This window comes from Maylandia zebra, linkage group LG3, assembly GCF_041146795.1.
Source record: "Maylandia zebra isolate NMK-2024a linkage group LG3, Mzebra_GT3a, whole genome shotgun sequence".
In the NCBI taxonomy this organism is placed as follows: Eukaryota; Metazoa; Chordata; class Actinopteri; order Cichliformes; family Cichlidae; genus Maylandia; species Maylandia zebra.
The window spans coordinates 28,606,227-28,631,553 of NC_135169.1; the positions used below are offsets into that span (position 1 = coordinate 28,606,227).

General features: G+C 42.4%; 1 protein-coding gene and 1 non-coding gene across 3 annotated transcripts; one reads left to right on the top strand and one right to left on the bottom strand.

The window, feature by feature from the left end:
• The first annotated feature begins 217 nt into the window (after nucleotides 1–217).
• tox4b (TOX high mobility group box family member 4 b) lies at nucleotides 218–17,080 on the top strand. Of its 2 annotated transcripts, none has more exons than XM_004563521.3 (9): nucleotides 218–367; nucleotides 4,795–4,863; nucleotides 8,495–8,782; nucleotides 8,868–9,128; nucleotides 9,229–9,549; nucleotides 9,632–9,712; nucleotides 12,332–12,994; nucleotides 13,097–13,251; nucleotides 15,504–17,080. In XM_004563521.3, the coding sequence occupies exons 1-9, from the start codon at nucleotides 362–364 to the stop codon at nucleotides 15,559–15,561; spliced, it is 1,902 nt and encodes a 633-aa protein (XP_004563578.1). In that variant the 5' UTR covers nucleotides 218–361; the 3' UTR covers nucleotides 15,562–17,080. The 2 variants fall into 2 exon arrangements, with proteins under 2 accessions (XP_004563578.1, XP_004563577.1); XM_004563520.5 differs by lacking the exon at nucleotides 218–367 and adding an exon at nucleotides 397–3,018.
• A 7,944-nt stretch (nucleotides 17,081–25,024) lies between these two features.
• trnat-cgu (transfer RNA threonine (anticodon CGU)) lies at nucleotides 25,025–25,096 on the bottom strand. Its single transcript has one exon. It is a non-coding gene; the product is annotated as a tRNA-Thr (tRNA).
• Nucleotides 25,097–25,327: the final 231 nt, after the last annotated feature.

Consider the following 25,327-nt stretch of genomic DNA (forward strand, 5'->3'; position numbering starts at 1 on the left):
GAAGAATAAAGACAAATATTGACTTTCAAGCTCATTAAAATGATACAAACACTGTTTTTGCCTTATAAACTACTTTTCCGTGACCCAATTTCGTTTTTTAAACGAATAAAAAAAACATAGCTCCTTTTTAGAACTTCCTTTTAATTGCTTTTCTGTTATCAATGCTATAAATTTCTACGTCTTATTTTGAAAGCCAAGCTTCCAACTTGTGCTTGCTGAGGTCACGTGATTCTGCACGTACAATCCGGAAGCCGGTGCCATGTTGTGATATTTGAGGAAATCCCTTCTGGGTGAAGTTCCCTGGCAAAAGTGGGATTAAAAACAAACAAACAAACACAGTTAAACAGGTTTCGGGGTGAGCATGGAGGTAAGAGTGGCTGGTGTTAACAAAATAAACTGCTGCGCACGCACACAAGATGACAAAATATAGCACGCGCAGTCTGGCTGTCAGACATCATTGGCGGCCTGCTGTACGCGCTGACCTCACTGATCATTGTTCCTCTGTTCACGGACTTCACGTTAACTTCTGCTAACATGTTCAGCCTCGTTTTAACCCAGCTGTCTGTCCGAGCAGGCGGACCTGAGGCAGTCTCAGTGTTAGTGAACTTTAATCGGTTTAAACAACAAAAAATATGCCGCTCGTTTATCCAGGAAGGAGCCACAGGATAGAGCAGTTAAATCAGCTGAAGGTGGCTGTTAAACGCCAACAAACAGTCTAACATCCCCATCCAGTAAGAACCAGCCTAATGTGGGGTGTTAGTCCATGTCAGACAGGAAACTTTATGTTAAAGGACTTAATCTAGATAACATACGAGTGCTAACCGGGTTAATTGATGCCGAACAGCAGTAGCAGCCAGCTTCCCTTTAAACCTTTCAAAATAAAGGAGACATTACTGCAGCATAATATTAATTCTCTACAATCTAGACATGTTATATCAGGTGTATTAAACATAAGGGCCGGGAACCATAATCAGCCCGACAAAGACTCCAGTCCAGGCCACTGGAATGCTGTGGAGAATTTGAAGGAGAGAATAGATTTGAAACTTTCAGTGATATTCTCACAAGTTTTCTAGCTTTTCCTATTGATATTCATGCTACACCAAATAATTACCTAAGAGATAAACAATTAAATGACATAAAAGTTTTTTTTTCAATATCTACTGTAGAAATATTCTGTTTTAGGAAAAAAGAACGTCATTAAAAATACTATACTGTTTGGGCAATTAGCTACCAGAAGTTGTTCTGTTATTGTGCACATTTATCACATAGAAAAACTATAACATATTCTTGCACTTGCACTTGTTTTTCTTATATTTAGATATGCCAGGGATTAAATGTGAAGTTAAACATCTTGCTGTTCTGGCCCACTTAAGATCAGAATTGGCTTTATGTGGCCCATGATGTCAAATTAGTTTGACATCCTTGTCTTAGATACCATAAGCAAAAAAAGCATACTTTAAAATGAAGGTAAACGTGATGCACGGAGCACTGTATAGTTAGTAGTACTGTAGTACTGTGTAAACGTTTTCAGCCATGCTTCATTTCTTTATAGTTGGCCTTTCAAAATAAGATGTAGTTACTGTTTGCCATAGAAATGTTTTTATGTATAGGGTTTTCGATTTATAAGGGGAGGTAAATCAAAAACCTGGAACAAGCCAGTCGAATTCCAGTGCCTGTACTGCATTAGGAAGTCAGGAGTGGTAGAGAAGTATGTGAGGGCGGTGCAGAATGTGTTTGAGGACAGTGAGACATTATTAAGGTGCAAGTCTCTTGATACTCGCAAGGGTGATGGACAGGCTGACAGATGAGGTCAGGCAGGAGGTGGTAGTCTGTCCCAGACAACGTGATCTATGGTGAGAGTAGGGAGCAGGTGGAGGAGCAGGCGGCTGTATGATCTGTTGAGAAGGTGAACGCAAATCCGTAGGTGCGAGGCAGAATACATGTGTGGGAAAAGTCATTTGCAAAGACTAGAGGTAGTGAAGGGGTGAAGTGCAGGCGTTTTTGTTACCTGGGGGCAAACTTACAAAGCAACAAAGAGAGGTAAAGAAGAGTGCAAGCAGGGTGGAGACAAGTGTGACAGGTGATTTGTAACAGAAGAGGTTGAGCAGTTTGGAAATGTTGAGGGTGATTGATATATTGGATAAAAGATGTTGCCAGGGAGGAGGAAAAAGAGGAAGACCACAGAGACGATCCATGGATGTTGTAAAAGAGGACATGAAGCTCCAGTAATGATTTTATTCGTCCACGATTATTTTGAAATCCGCTTCGCCCTACATCCGGCTTTGCACCAGTGTAGCTTGACCGCTGCCTGTTTATCCAACCCACGATCTGTTTCTCGGGATCCATTGAGGATCCTGGCCCGAGCCAAAGCGAAGCTTAAAAATCGGAGACTCTGTGTGTTTCCCTTGGCTGTCAGACACCTTGACACGACCGCGGTCGGTTTGCCGTTTAAACGGTCACTGAGACGTCGGAGGAGTAACAGGCAGGTAGACAGACAAACGAGCACCGGGCTGTCTGGCGGAGGGGGGCTGAAATGTGAGCGCCTCTGCAGGCTTGCGTCAAAGCCAGCTAACGCTAAACCGTGATAGGACAAAGTCAGCGAGAAAGACGGTTAAACGGCCACGTTACCTCGTCAGAGAGCCGGCCAGCTCACGGGCCGGGCTATTTTTGGCACGCGCACACACACATGCTCAGTTTAGCTGGCTGCCAGCCACGGCTGTCACTGTCGGCGGGTTTTTAAAGGAGAACCCGGGCTAACGGCGGAGCTGGTCGGTAACCAGCCTATCCGTCAATCGCACGCTGACAAGGGGCGGAAAAATCAGGGGAAAGGAGATCCGGTTAATAGCCTGACGTCGTATCGCAGCGAAGAAGGGGGGCCTCACAGCTCACACATGAGGCCCAGCTGAAAGGATGGATCTGAATTTTTACTCGGATTTAACGGACGGTACCGGGCAGCACGACGGGGATCCGGAGTTCCTGGATCCGCAGTCTTTCAATGGGTTCGACTCCGACAACAAGGTGACTGAACAGCCGCTCCGTGCATGCTTATTCGAGTACTGGACCCTTGAGTAATGGAGTATTTCCGTTTTAGAGAGAGTTATAGTTTCAGCTTAGGTTAGAAACCTTTAACCTATCTGTGCGACTAAAAATCATCCTTAAAACAAATCGATAAAGACGCATGTTGGACTTAAGGAGCCAACATGTGAGTGTATGCTCCTCTCCTGTGTTGAAATAAGGCTGTTTGAAACCATATCTTCTGTTTAACCCTCTGATCTCCAGTGATGGTTTATTTGTTTTTTGTGCCTACCTGTTTCAGCTTCAGTCAATTACTTTTGACCTTGTGTACAAAGGTAATTGCCCTCTTTGTCAAATCATGAATTAACAGTGATTAATCACATTTTTTTTAGAAGGCAGAGTTCAGTTTCAGTAACCACACCCAGCCCTGATTACTGCCAGGCCTGATGAATGAAGACACCACTTCAGTAGAAGCTGTCTGACATAGTAAAGGAGGCTAAAAGATCCCAGAAAGCAACACATGCCACGATCTAAAGAAGCAAATGAGAAACAAAGTCATTGACATCTATCAATCTGGAAAACTGTTACCCTGCCATTTCTAAAGCTTTGGGACTGTCTGAACCACGGTGAGAGCCATTATCCACAAACGAAGAAACCTTGGATCAGTGGTGAACCTGTCCAGGAGTGTCCGACCTACCAAAACTACTCGAAGAGCACGTAAGCAACTCACTTGCCTCTATTAAGGCCAGAGTCAGTGATTCAACAGTAAGAAAGAGACTGGATGAAAATAGCATCCATGGGAGGAGAGGTCAAGGAGCAAACCACCACTGACCAAGAAGAACACAAAATCTCGTCTTACATTTACTAAATAACATCTTGGTGATCCCCAAGAATTTATGCAAATATTCTGTGGACTGATGAGATAGAAGCTGAATTTGGAAGGTTTAGGTCCCATTACATCTACAAAAAACTAACACAGCATTAAAAAGAACATCACACATGGTGGTGATAGTGTGATGGTCTCCGGTTGCTTTACCTCTTCAGGACTTGGACGACTAACCATAAAGGAGAACGTCCGACCATCAGTTCATGTCCGGAAGCTCAAGAGCGCTCAGTTTGTGCAGCAGGACAACGATCAAAAACACACCAGCAAGGCCAAAAACCAGAATGAAGGTTTTGAAGTGGTCTGTTCAAAGTCCGGACTTGAACCAGATTGAGACATTTTGGCCTGACCTTAGACAGACTGTTCATGCTCAAAAACTCACCAATGCGACTGAATCAAAACAATTCTGGTAAGAAGAGGGGGCCAAAACTCCTCCAGTGACGTGAAAGACTTGTTGCAGTTGTTGCTGCTAGGAGTGGCACAAACAGTTATTAGGTTTAGGGGGCAGTTACTTCCCCACAGGGCAGATGGGTTTGAATAACTTTTTTCTCTTAATAAATGAAGTCGTCATTTAAAAACCGCATTTTGGATTTGCCTCTGGCACCACAGGAAGTCCTGTTTTTACCTGCACAAACATATTTACTCTTACTAAAGTCAAATGCATCTCAGAGTGTCAATTGCAGATTTTTCAATATATTCAAACTAGCTCTTCTTTACTAACCAGGTGTAAAGAGGAAGCCTCCTCTGTGACTCTCAGTTTAAGCTAGATTTGCTGGTAAATGTGTGTTTTATGGTGTGCCCCTGTTGGCGGTGCGTTTAGGTAGCTCTTTGTGTTGCTGTGATGATGGTGTCGCCCCTCCTCCCTTACTGTTACACTCTCTTCCCCTGCGTTTCAGTTCCCTGGAGGCAGCGACAACTACCTGACGATTCCTGGTTCCGGCCACCCCTTCCTCTCCTCTTCAGAGGTAAGCCTTTATACTTGAGACACGAGCATCGGTCTGTTTCTGCAGAGGTCCCACCTCTCAGCAGATCCTGCCAGAGTTAAAGGCATTAGAAGTCTCTAAGAGTGCTAAAGAGGACAAAAATAAGGAATGCATAGATAAAATTTTGTGTCACTTCTTCATATATTTTATAGATACACAGGCTTTTTCCTGGCTCAGATAGGGCATCTGTGGACATATGCATATTTGGTCCATATGTAGTTGAGGCAAACAGTCTTTGTTGCTTTAGTTAAGTGAAATTTGGCCTCTGTTCTGTTATTTTTGGCCATTTTATTGACAGAACTGGGTTTAAGCTGATTTAAATTAAACTCTGTCCCCCTAAAAAATACTGTCTAAAAATGTATCTGCTGAAGACTTGATTTTTCTTTAGTAGAAACCAATTTTTTTTAAAAATATGGTATTAAACTGCCAGTGCATAGTATTTTAAGTGATAGGCTTTAATGACATTATAAAGGCATGTAAAAGAAAAACCGACCACTGTAAAAGTCACTGAAAAGCTCTTTCTTATCTCACCACCTGCTGCACAGTTTACCTTCCTGTTTTTTATTTTGGCGATAGGTCACCTAGAAAGATTGTAAAAGACCAAGTCTTACTTTTGGACTCTGATGATTAACGGTTCAAAAATAATCCTTGTTTATCTTCTACTGCCCTTTGAAACGAGCTGTTTCAGTTCCTCCCACCTTTAAGCCAGCTTCTTTCTGATTGGCTACCTCCTGCAAATGTGAGGTTTGAACGGTAGGTGGGTGGGGCTTGAGCGTAGTAGATGACTATATATTAGGGCCATCCCCTTTTTTTTGATGTCATAAAGATCCAGGAGTATAAATATTTAGTCCTATTTGGATACTTGCACATATTCAAAGGTCATTTGGTAGCTGCATTTAATGTGAGCATCCAGCATTTGTAAGACTGTTTATCAACAGAAGCTGCACTGTACAGTAGGGAAGCAGAGCTGCTGTTCCACATGGTAAAAGGTCTTTTGGAAACCCTTGTCATTGATTTTGCATCAGTTTAATCAAATGTTTTGGGTATTTTTGCTAATTATATATGTATATATTTAAGTTTGAAAAATGTGTGGAGACCTGAAGAGATTTAATATCCAATAATTCAAGAAAATTTTCAAACGTTCTCAAAGACTGCACACTTTGCCATCAGTTAGAATTTTTCCACAGGGCACACTGTAAAATCTCTTATCCAGATGTTTCAAAGAGACTGTTAAGAAAACATCTGGAGAACATTGATAAGCGACTGTAAGTGACCCTGTGAGTTTTTCAGACGTTTATAGTCTGTTTATTTTTGAGAAAACGGGCACTTAGCTTTGAGAGTTATTTGTAGCGCAAGCTGGGGCTGGACAAGTTTACAGGGAGGGTTTGATCCAGCACGGAGCTAAAGTCCTCTTTGCACTTGATGGTCTGGCTCAACTTCACACCAGTTGGTTTTTTGTCTTTGAAGATAGATCCCTTTTTTTGTAAAAAAAATAAACAACTCACTATTATTGGCTTTCCCAAAAAGCTGAGCCGGTACTAAAAGGTGAGGTTTGACATGTGCGTTGCAGGAGTGGTCTTAAAAAAAGCTCAGAAGAGCCTCAATGGAAAGCTGTAGGAGAGTGCCATAATGCAAAGATGCCAAAGAGCCGTTCAGCAGCCAAACCAGGTGCAAAATCAAGCGGCATCAGAGAAACTGTAACAGGGCATAAATAATCAGAAATAACTCTACCCTTTACTGCCATTCATCAGATATATTATTGGGACAAAGATTGAGTGTAGAGAAATGTCCATTTAACTTTAGAGAGTCATCATTGTTCCAGCAGACAGGCTGCCTGAGAAAGTTTTATACTACCCAAAATAAAAAGGAGGAGGAACTAAAGTTAATACTGAGAAAAATGACACAAGAAGCTGTCGAACACTCTATTTAAAAACGATTAAAATAAGATATTTCTGCTGATGAATACACTGAGCTGGGTTATAGTGCTGCTGCTTTAAATAATAGATGGCTTATGTTGAAATCTGCTGTGCTGTAGGGGAACAGGCTGTGTTGTGTTGTGTGCATGTTTGAGTTGTTCATTTTGAGATGGTATATCTTTATAGAGCAGGAAGAAAGGCATCCTTTCCATATCCTTCTCTGTTCTCTGGTTTTCACGATGATTACAATGATTAATACAGCACCTCTGTGACAGTAAGCTTAAGGTGACAGTGATGCTCTCTGTGAGGAGGTTTTGATACCGTAAGCAAGTAAATTTAACTTGAGCCTTTACGACAGAGCACAAATGAAGCTCAACTTGATAGCAGTTTACAATCTTGCCACGTTAAGTAGCAGCAGTTTTCTAGCATTTACTTAAACCATCAATCTTCTGCTGCACAGAAACCCAGACCTCCCTCTCCTGCCCATCTCCTCCAGCTCTGGGGCTCAGTGCTTAGACACCAGGCCAGCTGAGACATGTAATCTCTCCAGAATGTTACGGGGCATTTTGAGGTGCCTTTGGAGGAAGTTTGTTTCCCCCCCCTGCATCTCAGGAACTTCATTCATGTCCCAGAGCTCGTGGTCACAGGTGAGGGTGGGAGCATAGATGGACTGGTGAATCGCCTGTGCACCGCTCCATTCTCCTGCTCAGGAAAAAGACCCTGAAACTTTCTCCACTTGGATCAACAACTTGTCCCAGACTCAGAGTGGACACTGCACCCTTTCTGGTTCCACTCTCCTGGAGACAGGCTGGATTAATTTAAACCACGTTCATGTCATTTCAACCTGCTGTCCACCTGAGCCTGTGGGATGTGAACTGTTTATAAAAAGGCTTTAAGTGTCACACCCCACCGCCTCAAATCCAGGCACCTTTTTGATAATTCTGTCCTGTAGAAAACAGGCTTTTTATCGAGAATGAGTCATGAGACACTATTTAAAAAGCTGCAAAACTGACTCATCTAGCGTGTGAGTCAAACGATGGGGGCTTTCAGTGATGCAGCTGCAGACACATGATGAATATGGACGTTTAGTTTGAGGCCAGTCAGAGTTTAAGTTGACATCTTTTCGCTGCTGCTCTCCCGTCAGGATAGACGGGAACCTAAAAGCTGAAGCAGGCTGCACTTTGTGGAACAGTCATTATGTAAATGTGCAAGCAGCTGCTTAGCTGACTATGGCATCATCAGGTAAAACATCTCAACAAGCACCTGGTTTTAGCCGGTTTTAAATCTGCTTTAACAGTTTCTATGCTAAAGCTGTGAGTTTTTTGTTTATTAAAGGGAAAAACCCTGATTGAACTGAGCTTTACTCCTTCTGATAGGTTAACTGAACAAAGATCAGCTGCCTCTGTTGGTTTTCCACTCCAGCTATTAGCAAGTTCTTGTCAAGGAGCTTCCTGTTCCCAGGCCTGAACAATCCATCATCGTCAGAACTTGTAAATGGAAAACACAGTATGAAATCAGTGTCAGAGAAAACTTTGGTAGGGGTGGGGGCTCGGGGAGGCTTAGAAGTGATAAAAGTTTGGAGTTGGTTTAGTGTGATCTTCACAACATATGAGAGTTTATTCACCAAGTGTCGGAGTGATGTTAGATCCTAACTACTACTTCTTCTTCCTCTCCTCTGTCTTCCCCGTGCTCACCAGACGTTCCACACTCCCAGCCTTGGCGATGAGGAATTCGAGATCCCTCCCATCTCTCTGGACCCGGACTCTGCCCTCTCCGTGTCAGATGTCGTGTCCCATTTCGGGGAGCTGTCAGAAACTGGACCCTCGGACAGCGTGGTGGTACCTGGGAACGCCGTCGTTGAAGGTGACGACCCCTCGTTCGCGTCCACTTTTGTTAGTGCGGCCTCTCAGGGACTGGAGCACCTGACTCTTGGAGTCATGACCCAGTCAGGAGGGAATACTTTGTTAGGGTCGTCACTGGGAATGGTAAGGAATACGTGACATTTTAACCTTTACCCACCTTCAGTCTCCTCTTTAAGTAACGCCCCTTTTCTCCTCCTCCCTATCCCAGGATCTCGGTCATCCCATTGGCTCTCAGTTCAGCAGCTCGTCCCCGGTAACCATCGACGTCCCTCTAGGTGACATGGGCCAGGGTTTACTGGGGTCCAATCAGCTCACCACTATAGACCAATCAGAGCTCAGTGCTCAACTGGGGCTTGGCTTGGGCGGCGGGAACATACTTCAGCGGCCGCAGTCGCCCGAAAACCCGCTGTCGGCCACAGCCTCGCCCACCAGCTCGCTCCAGGATGATGACATGGACGACTTCAGAAGGGTGAGTCTTAAATATAACCAGCGTCTGGCACTCATCTGTTTGAAAATGCATCTCATTTATTTACTCCAACGTGCCCTTTTGCCTCCTCATCCTCCATCAGAGCGTCCTAGTCGAATCTCCGGTCTCTCTGGCCGTCTCCCCTGGAGTCATCTCCCTCGATCCCTCCCCGTCTGAATCCCCGCTGTCTGCGCCGACCTCCAGCGTCTCCTCTGCTACGGGAAGGAAAGGAGGAGCAGGAGGGGGGAAGAAGGGGAAGAAGAAGAAGGATCCCAACGAGCCCCAGAAACCTGTGTCGGCCTACGCTCTGTTCTTCAGGGACACACAGGCAGCTATTAAGGGACAAAACCCCAACGCGACTTTCGGAGAGGTTTCCAAGATCGTGGCGTCCATGTGGGACAGTCTGGGGGAGGAGCAGAAACAAGTAAGAGGGTTTCTTTGGTTCCTTCAAGGTTTTTAAGATTGTAAATGTGCTTGTGTAGTCATTTAATATTTATCATTTTTAGGTTTACAAGAGGAAAAACGAAGCAGCAAAGAAGGATTACTTGAAAGCGCTGGCAGAGTACAGAGCCAGTCTCATTTCTCAGGTGAGTCAAACCTTGATAGTTTGAAGCAGACAAACCACAGGTATGCTAGCATGATGTCCTGATCACACAGGGTTTAACTCTTCAATCGTTCCCTCATAAAGACGACATTTGACGACTGTTTTCTACACCTCAGTGTATATCAGTGAGGGGTTAGGGATGACAGGATGAATTTACTATTGCTTACTCAGTATCAGCACCCATGACTTTAATGTGGCACCACAGATGAATAAAGTTTGCAGAGACTGGACTAGATGAGTCCTGATGCAGCTGCATTCATAAACTGTGCAGGTGCTGTGCACAGGCATGCATTTCTACTAATAATTGACAAGAAGCAGACCTCTCAGTGTTCTGCACATACACCTAAAATATTTTAGATAAGAAAAATCTCAAAGGCACCAACACCAGACCAGTTCAGACTAATACTGTAACTTTCAGCTGTATCCATGTGGATGAGTTGTAACATCTTTCACTCATTATGCAGTTGTTATGAGGACATGTGGTTCAATAACTCATATCAGGATTTTATTAAAAGGAAATGGTTACACGTGATGCAATACGATGTGAAACTTAAACCATGAAGAGTTTCTGTATATAAGAAGATGTGCTCTGTGCTCAGGTGTGGTGGCAGTGGGGAGTGACTGCGGTGATTCAATGATCAGTCTGCATAGCTCTGACCTTCAGTCCAACTTTTCTACAGATATTATGTACCATGTTCACTGCCCCAGAAAGGAAGTGAAGAGCCAGCTGCTGCCATGTTACTGCAGTGTGTGTCTGCCTGAACATGAAAGGTGGCTGATATATTGCACCTGGCTCGTGTTCTTTGTCGTTGCAGCCTTTTTTCCTTTTTCCAAGTGTTATTGGTAAAACGGCGTTGCTGGCTCTTTATGTTAAGATTATCTATAATAAAGACTATTTTATTTACTAAAAACCACCTCTCTGTTTTCCTTTCATTCTGTTCTGGACTCATTTGTTACTGGTCCCCTCACTCGCATGCCTAGACCCCTTCGGGGGGAACGTAACAATGTGGGGGCTTGTCCGGGATCTGAATGGAAGGAACAGCAATTGAGTTTTAGTGAGTTGTTTGCCGGTGGCTTGTTTAGTTGTATTATATCTGCTGCGCTCTCTCTCCAGTTAGCAAAGGGGAGTGTCTAGCTGAGCGTAAGCTCCTCCTTCAGGCACTCATTTTTTATTTTGCCTTTTTTAATTTCGGAGTAATCCTGGGTGGGGATTAGTTCCCTGTCGAGGGTAGGCTTGTCGGTGCTTTGTGCACTTAATGCTTAGCCTTTAAAGTTGCCTCGAGCCTGGTACACTCCAGAAGCTAAGCAGGCTAAGATTTTAGTAGGCAGGTCTGAGGAGAGGGTCGGTGTTAATTTTATTTATTGGTTAACCCTGTGGCCACACATATTTCCCACCTGTTTTTGATTTGTGTATTGGAGGTGGTTCTTCTTTGTTGTTATTATTAGCCTCAGGTAGTTTTAGTTTTAATGGCTACCTTTGATATTGCCGTGTAGGCCACCTGGGTTGGCTGGCAGACTGTTTACTTAGCCTGATAGTGCGAAGGACACTGTCTCCGCTGAACTCTGGACACACACACACTTACACTGACAAGCACTCACTCATCCCCCTCCCTTTCCAACGCCTTCGATGCTTGTGCCCTACCGGGGAAGATAGCAGTCAACTGGACCAGCGCAGATGCTGCAGGACCGGATGCGCTGTCTACGCCGGCTCTCTCTTACCCTTTACCCGCCCCTGTTGCTTGTCTCGTGTTTCTATGGTGTATTGATAGTCATGTGCTTTTGTGCTGAGGTGTTTTTTCTGTTATCAAACTGTTCTCCCACCAGGAGCTCAGTCTGAGTGGAGTTTTTTTTTCTCCTCCTCTTACCTCATGTAGTGTATTTTCGTTGTTTTTCCTATCAGCCTACCTTTCTGACATGTCTCCCCAATGTGATGTTTGTGTAAAGTTGGTCAGAAGGTTCCTTTGTGAGTGCGCATGCGCCATTAGCGTGCTGCCTGCTGTAACCCCTAATTTCCCTCGGGATGAATAAAGTATTCTGATTCTGATTCAAGGAAAATCCTTCGCTTGTCCAGCTGGACGCCTGTAGGAAGAGGGATCTGCATGAGGTGGCATCATTTTATGGCATTTGTGTCTCCACAGCTCTGCGTAAGGCTGAGCTGAAGGCTGCTCTTGTGTCATGGCTTGGTGGAGAAAGGGATGGTGGCCCTGCCAGTGTCTGCCAGTCTACCTGAGCATGGTGTAACGTCTCAGCCTGTTCTGCAGGTGCCAGCTCAAGGTGTAGCTACATCAGTTGCTGCTCTCACCACGAGAGCTGAAGTTGAAGTTCTATGATTTAAATCGTGTAAACCTTGAGCACTGAGTACACACTGATGATTTATCAAAGAGCTTTGCCTACCATGAGAATGGTTTTCTTACAGTTTAAAAATGTCTCGTCTCATCGAGAAACAGTTTCTATCCTGATGCTTTGGAACTCCAGCTGTAAATCTGGTAGTTCTGATGTTCTGCATCGTAAAGTTTAGGATACATTCTGCTGTCCTGGTGCGGACACACCAGAGCAACACAAATATCCACCTAAACGTTTCTCTTCTTCTTCCTCTCTTCAGGCACCTATTGAGGTCATGGAAACCACACCATCACCCCCACCTTCAGCCCCAGCTCCTGTGGTCACAGCCATGCCTACGCCCATCCCCGCCCCCACCCCGCCCACCCGGCCAACTAGGTCGCAGCACTACAACCCAGAGGAGAACACCATCACCAACATCTGTACCTCCAACATCATCCTGGACCTGCCTCAGGTCACCACCCGGTCCCGCACCGGGGCCATCAAACCGCAGCCTCCACCAGCGAGCACTGCCCTCAACACTGCCCCCGTCACCAAAATCATCATCAAGCAGACACCGCTACCCTCCGGCGGCATGTCAGCTACGGTGACGACCGCCTCCTCGCCCCGCCAGCCTCCGCCGCTGCAGCAGATGCAGAGCACCCCTCCTCCACCCCGGCTGCAGCAAATGGTGCACGCCCAGGCACCCCCGCCTCTCCAGGCCAAACCGCGTGGTGGAGGAGGGGCGGCGGCAGCCACCACTGCTCCGCCGCCGCTTAAGGTAGTGCCTTCAGCACGCCAGTCAGATTCAAGCGCCTCGATCATTGTGACGTCAACGGGGGAAACCCCCACGACAGTGTCTGCCACCACCTCTGCTCTGGCGGTGGAGGTTGGACACACGGGTGAGGTGACGGGAGGAGAGGAAGTGGCTGAAGGCGAGGAAGGGGTGAGCCGCTGAACTTCGAACACGTCGAACATTTACTGTTAAGTGTTTGGATGAATACACATTCACATAAATTTCGGTGTTTCTTTTTGTCCGCCCTCTCAGATGGAGGTGGAGGTTAATGTTGCTCCTGGCCCGAGTGTGACTCCCACCGCCAACCCGAACATTTGCGTGCGCGCCGGCTGCACAAACCCCGCCGTGGAGAGCAAAGACTGGGACAAAGAGTACTGTAGCAACGAGTGTGTCGCCACACACTGCAGGTGCGTACAGACGGACCTAAACTCGACTCCTGGAGTGTGCGTCAGTACTTTAAATGTTTCCACAGCGTGCTCTGCTTCACTTCCAGAGGTTTGTGAAGTACTTTAGGTGGTCGTAAAGATGCTGTTTAACAAAGAAACACAGAGTCAAAGCATAGTGACTCTGAGATCGGTTGGAAAAGACGGTTAATAATCCACAGGTTCACCTACTGAAACCTTCAGTTTTACTTCCTCTAGATTAGAGTCTTATTGGTGTGTAAGTGATGGCTAAAATTAGCAATATATCAGTATAATATATTTGATATTTATAATGGCTGTGTAACAAACCCACCACAGACCCGACCACGTTTCAACGCTTTTCAGCACTCTTTTATTAGTTTTCTTCTACAGCACTCAGTCACAGCTTTTTAGCTGCACCTACACATACACAACAACAACCACAGGATTCACAGGACTCTAGCTCATTGTCTTTTAAGTCGGCGAGGTGCGATTGTAGGTGCCTCTCAGATGCATCCACCTCCCTCGCAGCCGTGCTGCAGACCACGCCCCACCACAGGCTGGTTAGATGAAAATTCAACAAAGCTAAATAAGAGACGAGAGAAACACTTAGACTGTATCGGATCACCAGATGTCAAAGTTGGTTTAAAAAAACATGAAAATAAAATCTTGATCGTCCGCTCAACTCGTGCATAAAAATTCACCAAAACACAGAAATTTAAACATTTGACCAAGATTCCTGTTTGAAAGACCAACATGGCACTGTATGACATTAAGATGCCCCACCCTCAAATATTTCAGGTACAAAAATGTTCAGTTTTCAGCTCTGAGAACATATTTAGTTTTAAAATCAAAGAACTTCATGGTGCTCTTTGATTAAAGTTACAGTTTAAAAAGCAAGAAAGAAATTTAAAAAAAATTTTTTGTCAAAGACTAAAACAATTGCCTGGGTGTTTCCATTGTGTTTCTTTAAATACCCGATGAAGGCTGGTATCAGAGGCAGGGGTGGATCTACAGGGGGCAATGGGGGGGCCCTTTATGTCCTCTCAATAGTTGAAAAACTAATTGCTTGTTCGTCCAAAAGCCTCTTATCCGGTTGTTCAGTGATGACGCGACGAATCCTACTTCCGGGTCTAAAGTAGTCTGCGTTTAATATGGCTTTTGTGTTGTTAACATGTTTAATGTTATGTATTTTCTTCTATTTGATCTCAAAAAGCTCCTAAAACAGTCAGTGATCACTGTTGACCTCCCTCGGCTTTTATTACCGCTAATCATTTATTTAAGCTCAGTTTTTAAAACCTTAGGATGTAACTACAGCCCAGCCCATGCAGCAGTATATGAATGACTAACCTCGTATTGTGGATGGATTATCTCAGTTGTTCTCCTGGCTGAAGTTTGGTCCTTTTACAGCATCCTGCCATGCGATTACATTTGTTCCTGACCACCGAGAACACTCACGTTAACTTTTATCGAGTGGGAAAAAAGGTTAGCTTGTTTATATTATGCTAACATAGCTGTGTCGCTAGCGGTCACGTAGCACATCATTATATACCAGCTAGCCCAACTTCAGTAACCCTACAAACGTCACTGCTGTTTAGTTTTCTGTCTTCATTTATGTTGGAAGTGATAGCAGAGCTGCACGTTTTAATTTGTTTCCAAAACCCCGCAGTCAGGACATGCTATATTGTATTTAGATAGAAGCTAGCGAGCTAACTTCCTGCTAACTTCTAACTCCGTTAAATGTCATAAATTCGGTTTTCATGGATGCCTGGATGTTAAACTCAATTGTTACACCTGGTAGAGCAGAACGCTGATCATTTTATTAAAGATGAAAGACTTTAGACAGTTTTTCAACTCTCAGTAATGCCATAGTGATCGTTTGATATATGGACCTGCAGCGGAGTTTAGGTCCAGACACGGCTAGTGACGTCAGACTGAACAACCGGATAGTCTGTTTTGTTTTTTTTTTAGAAGAGATGATGATACAATGTAACATTTTCTAGTTCTGATCACAGGTATACCAACCATTTATTTATGTATTTATTTATTTAGTGTGTTCTCACAACAAGCTCTTGAAATAAACTTTTGGTTTGCATTGTGTAGTTTTGACAGAAAAGTATAGAGACAAGCTTCCGAACAAATTATTGGAATGTGAACAGTATGGATCTTTGTCTTCAAACCCCTAAAATTGGATTACAAGTGCATCTTACTCAGACCTGCTTGAACCTAATGTTTTCATCATCCTCTCTTCTCCACAGAGACGTTTTCATGGCCTGGTGCGCTATCCGAGGGCAGAACTCCACCACGGTAACATAGGACCGGGACACACCTGAGGGGAGGAGTGATGCTCGGAGACGGAAAAGGATGAGAATACCACATGAAATGCAAACGGACAGAGAAAAGACTGAATAATAGACTCAGGTATTGGCACATAATGGTTTGTTTTATCGTGCTCATGTCATCTTGTGGACACACAAAAAGAAAGAAAGGAAAAAAAAAAAGAAGTCCCTGTGTTGTACCTCCCACAAGAAGCTTCTCTAGCAGAATAAAACAAACTCTTGAGTCATCTGCGAATACCACGATCGCGTGGACGGCGAAGAAACCACAGAGGCTCGGCTCTGCTGCTCCAGACATTTCCTGCTCTCGATCATTGATTGTGAATTTAAAACACAGACTTGATAAAAAGTAACGTTTTATACAGGCTTATGGTGTTTTTAATTGTTTTGAAAAGATGGGGAGAAAAGAAAATCATCACAGCCGTATTCAGTTTATTCATTTCAGAAAAATGAATCTTTAAGTGTGTTTGCTATTCCCTTTACTCGTCACGGTGAGGAGCGATCAATGTGAACGAATTGAGAGTTTTGAGTCGTCTGTTCTTGAGTAAAGTGGGGCTGGCTTTTGGGGTTTTTTTTGTTGTTGTTTTTTTTAAGGAGAAAGGGGGCTGGGTGGGGGAGCAACACGCAGGCAAAAGCACAAATGGTCTTAAAGCTACTTTGGAGTCGTGAAGAGGTTGAAAGGTCTGAAGCCATTCAGAGACCCGGTGATCTGCTGTCTGCTAAATGCTGTTTGTCACCTTTTACAAGCCGCCTGAGGGGAAAAGAAACAAACAAGGTTACTTCCAACTTAAATAAGGTGCTAAGATTCAGGAAAAGTATCTCTGTCTGTCGTTCTCTCTTCCTGCTGGAAGGCCCTGTGTCCTGAGAGCTTTTTAAATGTGTGCTGGGTTTTTCTTAATGAGGTAAAAATTTCTGTTTGAGGAAAGAGAAACAAAAATAAGAGAGATGTATCGCAGCAAATTAACACACCAGCTCTGACAAACACTACTTACTGTAAAGGGAAATTGGTGTTAAAGCTTTATTTTTTAACCGGGACATTGTTTCAGGTGAAACGGAAGAATGATGGCTGCTTCCAAAAAACAACGCTTCCCAGTGTGATGAGATCCTGCAGCGCAGATGTACTGGAAATGTTTTTAATCATGAAATAAAAATATTTTATGTTTCAGTACACTCCTGGTGACAGTTTGGCCTCACATTTTACGGCTGTAGTAACAAGAATACAGACTTTTATTTTCTGTTTATGATTTTTCTTCTCATGTAACAAGGTTAGATTTGCTGCTGAATGTCTGACTTTGTTGTTGTTTTTATATTAATTTAAAGAAAAAGTTTGTGCGCCGTTCAGGAAATATAAGTAAATAAATACACAGACTGTATGACACAAAAAATAACAAAGCTAGATGCTACGGCATCAAGGCCTTGGACTCATTTTTACAACTTTTTAATAGGAAAAAAAAAGAGGAATTTTAATTAAAAAATGTTTGACATTTGTGAAATTGTAATTTTTCCTTTATTCATTTTTTTTTTTTTTTTTTTTAAACATTTGTTTTGGTTTTTATTGCCTTTTGAATCAAGTCTCCAGATGCAGACGTTTGGTTTCCTGGTATTTCAAGACATTAATGCAATGAAGCAGGCGCCTTGAGGCAACTGCTGTTGTGATTTGTGTGTACACTAGTGCAGAAAAGAAACTTGACTGTTGGACAACTGTTCCATGTTCTGATTATTTGAGCGATGTCATCATTTTCTGTTTCACAAATATGTGGAAGCCACAGGTTAAAAGGTTAAATGATGTTTATCGTCTCACACAGCGTGCTCTTTGGAAACTTTTTCAGCGCAGCAGTTTGAGAAAATATCATAAGCTGTCTGGATATCACCGGTGAGTGTGTGAGTCAGCGGTGTGAGCAGGGATTCCTTCAATTATGTCACGAACGCGGAGCTCGGATTATGAATGACTGGGAAGCATTACGCTCAATGGATGCCATAGGGCTTTGGAGTTGTCACACCGCAATGCATTGTGGGAGAGTGGCACCATTTTAGCAGGCCACGAATCAAAACAAACACACTGTTGGAAAGAAGACCGCTACGAACCATACTTAAAAGCAGCTCAAAAGAAAAAGGGCTTTATAGAGCCAGATTGCGTCCGGATGCAAAGAGACGGTACTTGCAAAAAATAGCCTGCTTTGGAAATGTGGACCCGTATGAAACACGGCAGTGGAGTAGAAACCCTGAAGAACAACCGGTATTGACTGAGCCTGATATATTCTCGTACCTTGTCTGTGGAGTCAGCGCATACACGGCGCACCAGTTTATAAATCTCTGTAGGCGCACATGCAATTCACCAATGGTTGGGTACAAGATTTGGCTATTTTTAGACCACGTTGTGAGTACGCCCTCATTCAAACAAAGGTAAGTCAGCTCGAGTACAGCGAGTAAAATGCGTTTGATTTCCCTCCAAACATTCAGATTAGTGCGAGCATAAATTCATTCATGAGGGGAAATTACAGTGAGAACATGTTGAGGCTCTGTTAGATGGATAACATAGAGTTCAGTGCATTGATGTGACAATGTCCTGAAGGATTTTGTCATTCTCTCTATGGTTAAAGATATTGCACTAATTAATTCATATTTATTTTAAATAAATCCTAATTACACATCTTGCTTCCATATTTGTGTGCTGTGTCACTAAAAATACATTGTTTTAGTTTTTTACATTGATTAATGACCTGCAGAATCTGTGATTCATAATTGTCACTTAAAGTCAAACTTTATGCTCCCTCTTGAAAGTGATTACATCCTTGCATTACATACTTTAGATTCGTTTTTGCTGGCAGGTTTAAAAAAACAAGACAAAAACAAAACAGGCAGATTTAGAATATAACATGCAGCGTTCTATAGATGGATACATAAAAAGATTAAAAATTACATGTATGTGGCAACTTTCTAAACACTTTGTTACATTTATGATAAATGGATTTGAAAGTAGATCAAATACATTTGTGTCGGTCTTGGCTCATTAAAGTTGTTGTCTTAAATTAACTTTGTGTGTTTCAGGTCCTGCACTCTCAAAGACTGAATGAACCAGCATTGCGGGCATGGGTCATAGTGAGCATCACAGGGAAGGTTGAACTGCACCTGTATGGCCGGAGTCGTGGAGACCTGCAGTCGTGTCGCTGCTCTTCTGTTTAAAGTAGAAGCAACAGTGTTGATCCGTGGCACAAGGACTGTTACAGATGAACCTGCATACTGGGTTTTGCTGGGTGATATGACCAAGATACAGCCAGAGGTTGGCCATAAGATAGACTTCTCCTCTTCAGCTGCCCAAAAAAAGGCTCTTGATCAAAACATAAACAGACCATCCGTAGTGACAGGTACAAGAAGCCGTCCTCAAAACAGAAAAATTCCACCTGCTACTATGGAGGAGTTGGATCAACTGATGGGAAAATATTTCTCCAAGCAGAGTTCTGTTCTGAATAACCCATAATGTTGTATTTAGGGGGGCATGTAAATAATTTGCATTTACTGAATATGTACTTACTAAGTACCACTGTTCAAAAAGTTGAATAAAGAAACTAATGTTTTTTTATTATCAAAAGCACTTTGTAGAACATCACATCAGTTACAATGTAGAATCCATGTTGTTTATAGTTTACAAATGACAAAATGTTCACATAAAATCATGACAGCATTTAAATAATATCATCTGCTACTAGCATTTTGTCATTTACTGTCTCTTTTGAAAACGTATCACTACATATACAGCACAAGACCTTTAAGAGTATTTAACGAGAGCATTTTCCCCTGGTTTTACTACCACACTGGGGAACATGTTCACCAAAACGCAGTTGGAGCCCAGTCACGATGTGTTTCATCCATTTCACAGGCTGGTTTGCCGGTGTTCCAGATCTACTGGCGTTTAGATCAACTGGCGTTGGTCGAACAGATGTGTGGCAGTCTTGCGTTTCAGGCGCTGCTACCGACAAACCAGCAAAAAAACGCCAATTGTGTCACCTGTGACACTTGTGAGGTTGTCTCAAACACACTCCGTCAGTCTTGATGCTGTTGAACAACAAAATGTTTAAAAATGTGGCGAGTTTACCTGGTGATATCCTCGTGCGCGACGCGATCGCGAAAACAGCAAACAATTAACACCACGCCGATGTTGTTCACGGGACAGCAAGAGTAAACGATCGGGAGACTCTTGTCATCATTATCGTTCCCCTTGCACGGTTTATTTCTCCGGTTTCAGCGTTTTTGCTTCACAACTACAGCGAGCAGTTTACTTTGTGCACTAACATGGACTCGAGTCAACCAGCGACACCTCTGGCCAAGTGCCACAGCCTACAGCCAGATCAACCTGTGACACACATCTGCACCACGTTTGATTTCGTTTCTTGCACATTTGTACCTTTCAATTGTGTCTGTTTGTGCGTCATGCAAATAAACCTTTGAAATGAATGAAATGACACTAATATTTCACCAGTGTTGTAACATCACATGTCGTTAGCGCAGTCTGTCTGTGTCTTCCCTCTGCAAACGAACATTTCAGAGTTGGTTGTGATATACAGTCTGTATAAGTGTGGTTAATCTAATAAACATTTGTAAGGAGATGGCAGTTACTGTGAATGTACAGCAGGTGATTAGTAATAAACAGTCAGACAATGACTCTGACAATCTCATTCAGTCTTGCAGAATGAATGCACCTTCTGTGGAAAGTGGTACCACACAGTGTGTGTGGACTTCCCCTGTGCAGAAGGTGACTACAAATGTTGTGGGTGCTAAATAAACAGAAAAAAGTGATCCCTGTTGTCTTTGCTTACTGATTGTTTTTAGTGTTGACAATCCACATTGCTGGCATTGCATCTTTCAACATGTTTGTGGGTAGATTTGGATGTACAAGGGGTAAGTGCAGCCACTCAGCCTCTACTCACTGTGATCATAGCAGCAGGTGTGTCACAAGTTAATCTAGTAGTAGGCTATGGTATGTGGCCACAGGTGGCAGCAGTGGACTGACCTCCATTGGAGACTGCTCCAGCTGCTGTGTGATAGTGGATCTGCTACAAATTGAAGATCATAAGCAAGTTTTGGACATTAACCCTTGTACTATGTTGAAGAACAAACAATTGACATTGATTTTGTTGCGGGTCATTTAGATCCGTACTGTGTAAATCCACTCAGAATTATCCAAAAACTGCAATAAAATAATAGCAACTTTATTTCCCATCAGATAAACATGTAGAACACAGACATACAACAGTTAGACTTTCCATAACTATTTTAGGAACAATTTGGTTTTTCGTTCTTACAAACACATTTCTTTTGAACTTTCCCAATGTTCACAGTTTTCCAATGCTCAACATTTTCGATTTTGTCCACATGATGGACAAAATGTAACTGTGTGCTTTCTGCAGATGTACTTCTTGCATTTCTCACAAAAAGTGCTTGTTTTCAAACAGGAACCTTCCTAACTAAGATTTAAAACAAAGTATTTCTACGTCTCCTCCAGTCTCACAAACAGATGACAAACCAAGCGACACACCTGAGTCACTGACTTTCTTAAATCCACTCACTCTCACTGGCTGTTTATTACTAATCACTGTGTAACTGCTGTGAATTCACAGTAACTGCCGTCTCCTTACAAATCTTCATTAGATTAACCACACTTATACAGACTGTATATAACTACCAACTCTCCAGCCATGTTGATGGATTGCCTGTATTGGCTGGAAATATTCATTTCCAGGGAAAAGACACAGACAGACGATGCTTACAGGATGTGATGTGACAACACTAATGAAATATTGATGTGTCATATTTGTCCAAGGTGTATTTCATTGTTATGGAAAAAGAGAATATTAAAATCATGATGACCAATTGGAGTGGTGATTTCTATGACTTTGTGTATATAATTTGGAATTTTGTACAAATGTAGGCCAATAAGGAATATATGATATCATTTCAATCATATTAAACGTTTATTTGCATGACGCACAAACAGACACGGTTGAAAGGTACAAATGTGCATGAAACGAATTCAAACGTGGTGCAAATGTGTGTCACAAGTTGATCTGGCTGTAGGCTGGGGCACTTGGCCAGAGGTGGCGCTGGTTGACTCGAGTCCATGTTAGTGCACAAAGTAAACAGCTCGCTGTAGTTGTGAAGCAAAAACGCTGAAACCGGAGAAACAAACCGTGCAAGGGGAACGATAACGACGACAAGAGTCTCCCGATCGTTTACTCTTTGTGTCCTGTGAACAACATCGGCGTGGTGTTACTTGTTTGCTGTTTTCGCGATCGCGTCGCGCATGAGGATATCACCAAGTAAACTCGCCACATTTTTATACATTTTGTTGTTCAACAGCATCAAGACTGACGGAGTGTGTTTGAGATAACCTCACAAGTGTCACAGGTGACACAATTGGCGTTTTTTGCTGGTTTGTCGGTAGCAGCTCCTGAAACGCAAGACTGTCACACATCTGTTCGACCAACGCCAGTTGATCTAAACGCCAGTAGATCTGGAACACCGGTGTTGTGCCAAAAAGTGATTGTCTGCCAAAAAGTGATTTCCGGTATTTGCCAAAAACTGATTGCTCGTATTTAAACTGGTATAAGTAACTTGTTGGCCTATAATATGTGAAACATATGTATTTGATCTACTTTCAAATCCATTTATCATAAATGTAACAAAGTGTTTAGAAAGTTGCCACATACATGTAATTTTTAATCTTTTTATGTATCCATCTATAGAACGCTGCATGTTATATTCTAAATCTGCCTGTTTTGTTTTTGTCTTGTTTTTTTAAACCTGCCAGCAAAACCGAATCTAAAGTATGTAATGCAAGGATGTAATCACTTTCAAGAGGGAGCATAAAGTTTGACTTTAAGTGACAATTATGAATCACAGATTCTGCAGGTCATTAATCAATGTAAAAAACTAAAACAATGTATTTTTAGTGACACAGCACACAAATATGGAAGCAAGATGTGTAATTAGGATTTATTTAAAATAAATATGAATTAATTAGTGCAATATCTTTAACCATAGAGAGAATGACAAAATCCTTCAGGACATTGTCACATCAATGCACTGAACTCTATGTTATCCATCTAACAGAGCCTCAACATGTTCTCACTGTAATTTCCCCTCATGAATGAATTTATGATCGCACTAATCTGAATGTTTGGAGGGAAATCAAACGCATTTTACTCGCTGTACTCAAGCTGACTTACCTTTGTTTGAATGAGGGCGTACTCACAACGTGGTCTAAAAATAGCCAAATCTTGTACCCAACCATTGGTGAATTGCATGTGCGCCTACAGAGATTTATAAACTGGTGCGCCGTGTATGCGCTGACTCCACAGACGAGGTACGAGAATATATCAGGCTCAGTCAATACCGGTTGTTCTTCAGGGTTTCTACTCCACTGCCGTGTTTCATACGGGTCCACATTTCCAAAGCAGGCTATTTTTTGCAAGTACCGTCTCTTTGCATCTGGACGCAATCTGGCTCTATAAAGTCCTTTTTCTTTTGAGCTGCTTTTAAGTATGGTTCGTAGCGGTCTTCTTTCCAACAGTGTGTTTGTTTTGATTCGTGGCCTGCTAAAATGGTGCCACTCTCCCACAATGCATTGCGGTGTGACAACTCCAAAGCCCTATGGCATCCATTGAGCGTAATGCTTCCCAGTCATTCATAATCCGAGCTCCGCGTTCGTGACATAATTGAAGGAATCCCTGCTCACACCGCTGACTCACACACTCACCGGTGATATCCAGACAGCTTATGATATTTTCTCAAACTGCTGCGCTGAAAAAGTTTCCAAAGAGCACGCTGTGTGAGACGATAAACATCATTTAACCTTTTAACCTGTGGCTCAGGCGAGTCAGTCACTGCAAACCCATTTGTATCATCAAGTGTTTGTCAAAAGAAAAGGGTATGTTTTTCTACAGTTAGGTTTATTTTCTATGTGCAGTAAAGTGCATCATCTGTGTTCAGTCATACATTTTGTAATTGTTATAAACAGAACAAATGTTTTCTCAATTCACTGCTTGATTCTTAACTTGTTTAAATGAAACATGATGAAATGTCATTGCATTATTTTTTAAATGTCCTTGGCAGTGCATGTGTCTGCATTGTAACTTACTAATAAAACGTCCTGTGTGTACTTTGGTGTGTGATTTATATTATTTTATTGCACATAAATCAGTAATTTTATTTTACAGTTATACACAGCCTTATATCTCTTCTTGCTGATGTTGTTTCCAGTGTAAGTAACTTGGCTGCATGACAAATGTTCTTAGGGATCAATAAAGTATTCTGATTCTGATTCATGTGTAGTATTTAATGATTCAGTAATGAATGAATCTTGACCTTCTTTGAAAACCTTTCACTTCATTTGAAGCATCTCCTCTCTTGTTATGTGCCATTCATTGCTATTCCCTCTGCTTTACTGCTTCCATGATGTTAAGCTGAGTTTAAATACTGATCCGATACTTCCTGGAGGTTTTTATTGTAGAAAGACTCTTTCTGATGAAACATCAGCTGAATTTGTCATATCAGTGTGCTGAAGGAGGTATAACATCTTTTCTGACATGCAGTGGAGCCCTGAGAGTCTGAGACCAAGAGTGAGAATCCTCCTCTTTATTTAGGTTTGAATTGAGTTTGGACAAAGTTTATTCTGAAATGATAATATTGACTTAAAATGTGATGGAAAACTTTAATCTGTTAATGACCACACTCTGCATGGATGTGTGTTTATACACTGCTTTGCTTCTAATCAGAAGATTAAACAGAAGATTAAATTAACAGAGAAGATTTTTCTTATTCTACCACAGTCGCCGTGGAGAAAGGGTTGCATCCATTCTTGGTTACATGGTCACAACAAAATGACTGCTCTGCTTCGGTTATGAGCTTTCAGTTGATATCACATTGCAGGGTGACTTCACAATGACATCACAGTTCAGATATTATGCTATAAACAAGGTATAGCATCACCAATAGTGACAACATCAGTGAATCAGGCGCATTAAAACTTTAATCCAATGAATTTCTTTTAGATTAGTGTGTTTGTTTGTTTTTTTGTGGGTTTGTTGGAAACAGAGAAAAAAGTGTTTGGATGAACAATTGCAAAAATGATTGTTGTACTAGAAGACTCTCCTTTCCCTTTATTGTTTCAACCAATTATTTAATTTGTCATTATTAACATTAATATGAATCATCAGTGTAAATATGCATTTGTGAATGTCTCCTGTTGTCAGATATCCTGTTTGGATCGTCCACTTTGACTCTTCACAATGTGAGTTATATTCTGTGAGTAAAGGAAACTGATATTCACACTGAGTAAAGCGCCAACAATAGTGATGTTGTTGCACCACAGTCATGTTTAATGTCTCTGGTTATTGGGAGTAGAGTGTTTGCACCACTCAAAGCAACTTGATCACCAAAGGCACTAAAGGCACGGATGGGGATTGAACCCATGATCTTTGGTTTACGAGACCAATGCCTTTCCACTTGGCCACCATGCCACACATGCACAACTTTCTATACCGTAACATCACATTGCTCTTGAATTGTTCAATTAACGTTGATGAACATGTTATCCCAATAATAATTTATTGGGGTATTTTGCTCTTTCAGTCACTGAAAGGAAGATTTCCTATATTGATGCAATTTATTATTTTGTATTGACGTACTTTTCCTGATTTCATCTGTACAGGTGTTCCACACACTAACTCCCATGACTGTAATGCTCTGAT

What these genes read in the sequence shown, in the direction of transcription:
- tox4b (XM_004563520.5), top strand. Translation starts at nt 2,911, where the DNA reads ATGGATCTGAATTTTTACTCGGATTTAACGGACGGTACCGGGCAGCAC. An exon ending in ACATGGACGACTTCAGAAGG is followed by an intron (nt 9,129 to 9,228) that starts GTGAGTCTTAAA and finishes ATCCTCCATCAG; the next exon opens with AGCGTCCTAGTCGAATCTCC. An exon ending in TGGCTGAAGGCGAGGAAGGG is followed by an intron (nt 12,995 to 13,096) that starts GTGAGCCGCTGA and finishes CCGCCCTCTCAG; the next exon opens with ATGGAGGTGGAGGTTAATGT.